Source organism: Sinocyclocheilus anshuiensis, unplaced genomic scaffold, assembly GCF_001515605.1.
Source record: "Sinocyclocheilus anshuiensis isolate Anshui unplaced genomic scaffold, SAMN03320099.WGS_v1.1 scaffold874, whole genome shotgun sequence".
Taxonomy (NCBI): Eukaryota; Metazoa; Chordata; class Actinopteri; order Cypriniformes; family Cyprinidae; genus Sinocyclocheilus; species Sinocyclocheilus anshuiensis.
The window spans coordinates 1,108,073-1,110,551 of NW_015538065.1; the positions used below are offsets into that span (position 1 = coordinate 1,108,073).

A 2,479-nucleotide genomic window follows, 5' to 3' on the forward strand; every position below is an offset into this window, starting at 1 on the left:
CCTCCTGCCGAGAGGACGGGGGGCATTGGAGACTCCAGACCCCCTTCCTTCCAGTATGTTAATCTACATCTCTGTTTCTCACTCTGAATGTCATTTTGTAGATGCTGTCTGCAGCAGTACTCTCTCAGTCCCTTAAAATACACTTTCTTATAAGTTGTCGGAATGGGAGTCAGTGACTTAGTGTAGAGCTTTACTTGAAGGAAAACTCACTTTTTAGATTTTTTGCTTTTCAAAACAGACACCCTGTATCATGGATTAGTCAAAATATGTCAAACATTTGCTTTGGAAGATAAAACAGGACATCCTAATTAAATATTACAAAGACATGCTTTTAATATGATGCAAAACCTTTTTTTTCTAAATACAATTCAGATTATTTCAAAGTGCTGCACAGTAATAAAACAGTTAATGTTGCAAAAATCATTAGTTATGAACCATTCAATTTCAGGTGTCAGACAATGTGTTTATCAGTTATGAAACAATTCATACAAAGCTGTACAGAGTTTAACAACATTTTTAGAAAAATCAACTTTGCCATCACAGGAATAAATTACATTTTAAAAGAAATTAAAACAGAAAAGAGTTGTTTTAAATTGTAATAATATTTCACAATATTAATGTTTTTACTGTATTTTGATCAAATAAATGTATTAAAGTTTTAAAAACATTAAAAACTTTTGAACAGTAGTGTAAAGCATGATACATGATAGGGTAATCCAATATTTTTTTTGTGCAGAAAGTACCCACAACCATGTCGTGTTTGGTAACATCAGGTGATGTATGAAATATAAGCTGGTAAAAGATAATGGCTGTTAAAAAAGTAAGACATAAAATGTATTTTAGTGTAATTGTTTATTCCTAAAACTAGTGAAAAAATGCTAATGAAACATGACAAAATACTCTAAAAATCTAAAAGCAGTTTGGCTTTTCAGGTAAAATTATATTGTTCTAAGGATTTGGAAATGAACTGGAAATGTTCAAATATACTGAACTTCATGCTGGAAATGAAGTCAAATATATTGATTAAGAACGTGATTCCCCCTCCCCAGTGTAGGTCCTTTGCTCTCAATTTCTTATCAAGAGATTGGTTTGCTAGAGGCAGCTTGCTTTTAACAATTTAAGGTTCACTCAGCATGCAGAGATGTACAGATGTGTCATGAATGTAAATCATTGCATGATGTGTGTGTGTGTGCACAGTCCCAACACTGCAGGCAGTCTGGAGTCCTTAGATGATCAGACAGAGACAGAGTCAGTGGTGTCTTTCAGGAGAGAGAGACCTCGACCCAGAGAGAGCTTGGACCAACATGGTCTGTTCTGTCTTCTATGTTGCTAATCATTTTTGTCAATTTTCTCAATAGTGTTTCATTACATTGACAAAGCAGTCCTTGTTCATTTTGCTGTACTCTTTCTGGTTTTGTTTCAGGGCCACGTATGAATGGGCAGTCCCGTATGGACAGACACCTGGCTGGCTATGAGAGTGCTACTACAGTGATGAGCAGTGAACTGGACACCACAAGCTTCTGTGATTCAGATGACGATGATACGATGAGCAGGTCAGAGCAAGTGTGCTTGATTAAAGATTGGATCGGGGTTGGAAATATTTAGTAGTGTCAAGAAAATTACACGCTTCACCTTTTTAAAGAAGTCCATTTCAGTCAGATCTCTGGTTTTGGGCTGTACGTGTAATTTTTATTTATTTTGTTTTATGTCAGAAGGTTATATTTCCGTTGTCTTGAATCAAATGATTGAACTTTACAAGAGCGTATCAGCATCTGTGCATGCTTTTAGTTTGGAACTGGTGGGTCATGATCCAAAAATGGGTTTTGATCTATTCTGATAGGTTTGCATGCAGCATGGGGAACAATGTTAAATGCAAATACTGTAATGTGCATAACAATATATTTGCACATAGTTAGGATAGCAAAGCCAGTAGGCTTATCTTTTGTTTTGACGTCAAAAACCACGCTTCCAATCAATCTCTACAATATTTGGATGCTAATTCATCTGTCACTTGGTAGAAGACAAAAGGCAGGTGCCACCATGACCTAGATTAGACTAAATAGACACTCATTTGTGATATGTATAAACATGGTTTTTAGGTAGTGAATTATTGGCTGCTGACAGAATGAAACCATTGAAATTCAATAAAAAAAAAACTAATAAATGACTTATTTTTATGTTTGTATTATGTTAGGTTTCCATTTGATGTCGTGTATATAATAAGATCTGTATCCTGAAGCATAACAAGTTAAGAAGCACTGATTAGTCAGTATTGCAATTTATGCCTTGATTATGAATATTTATTTTACTAAACGTTTGTAACCAGGTTCAGCAGCTCCACTGAACAGAGCACAGCGTCTAGACTGCTGAAACGCCATCGCAGACGCAGGAAACAGCGCCCACGTCTGGAGAGAGTATGAAACACCCATATGATTCAATTTAAAGGGATAGTTCACCCAAAAATGAAAATTCTGTCATC

The 2,479-nt window shown here is 35.6% G+C and overlaps 1 protein-coding gene across 1 annotated transcript in view; it reads left to right on the forward strand.

Moving 5' to 3' along the window:
• The window catches only part of LOC107683544 (segment polarity protein dishevelled homolog DVL-2-like), an 18,142-nt gene that overhangs the window by 9,755 nt on the left and 5,908 nt on the right, over window positions 1-2,479 (forward strand). The window contains exons 3-6 of the mRNA XM_016479619.1: window positions 1-53; window positions 1,198-1,307; window positions 1,424-1,553; window positions 2,327-2,414. The exon at window positions 1-53 is cut by the window's left edge and continues 93 nt beyond it. Of these exons, the coding sequence (XP_016335105.1) occupies window positions 1-53; window positions 1,198-1,307; window positions 1,424-1,553; window positions 2,327-2,414 (381 nt within the window). The remainder of the gene's footprint in view (window positions 54-1,197; window positions 1,308-1,423; window positions 1,554-2,326; window positions 2,415-2,479) is intronic.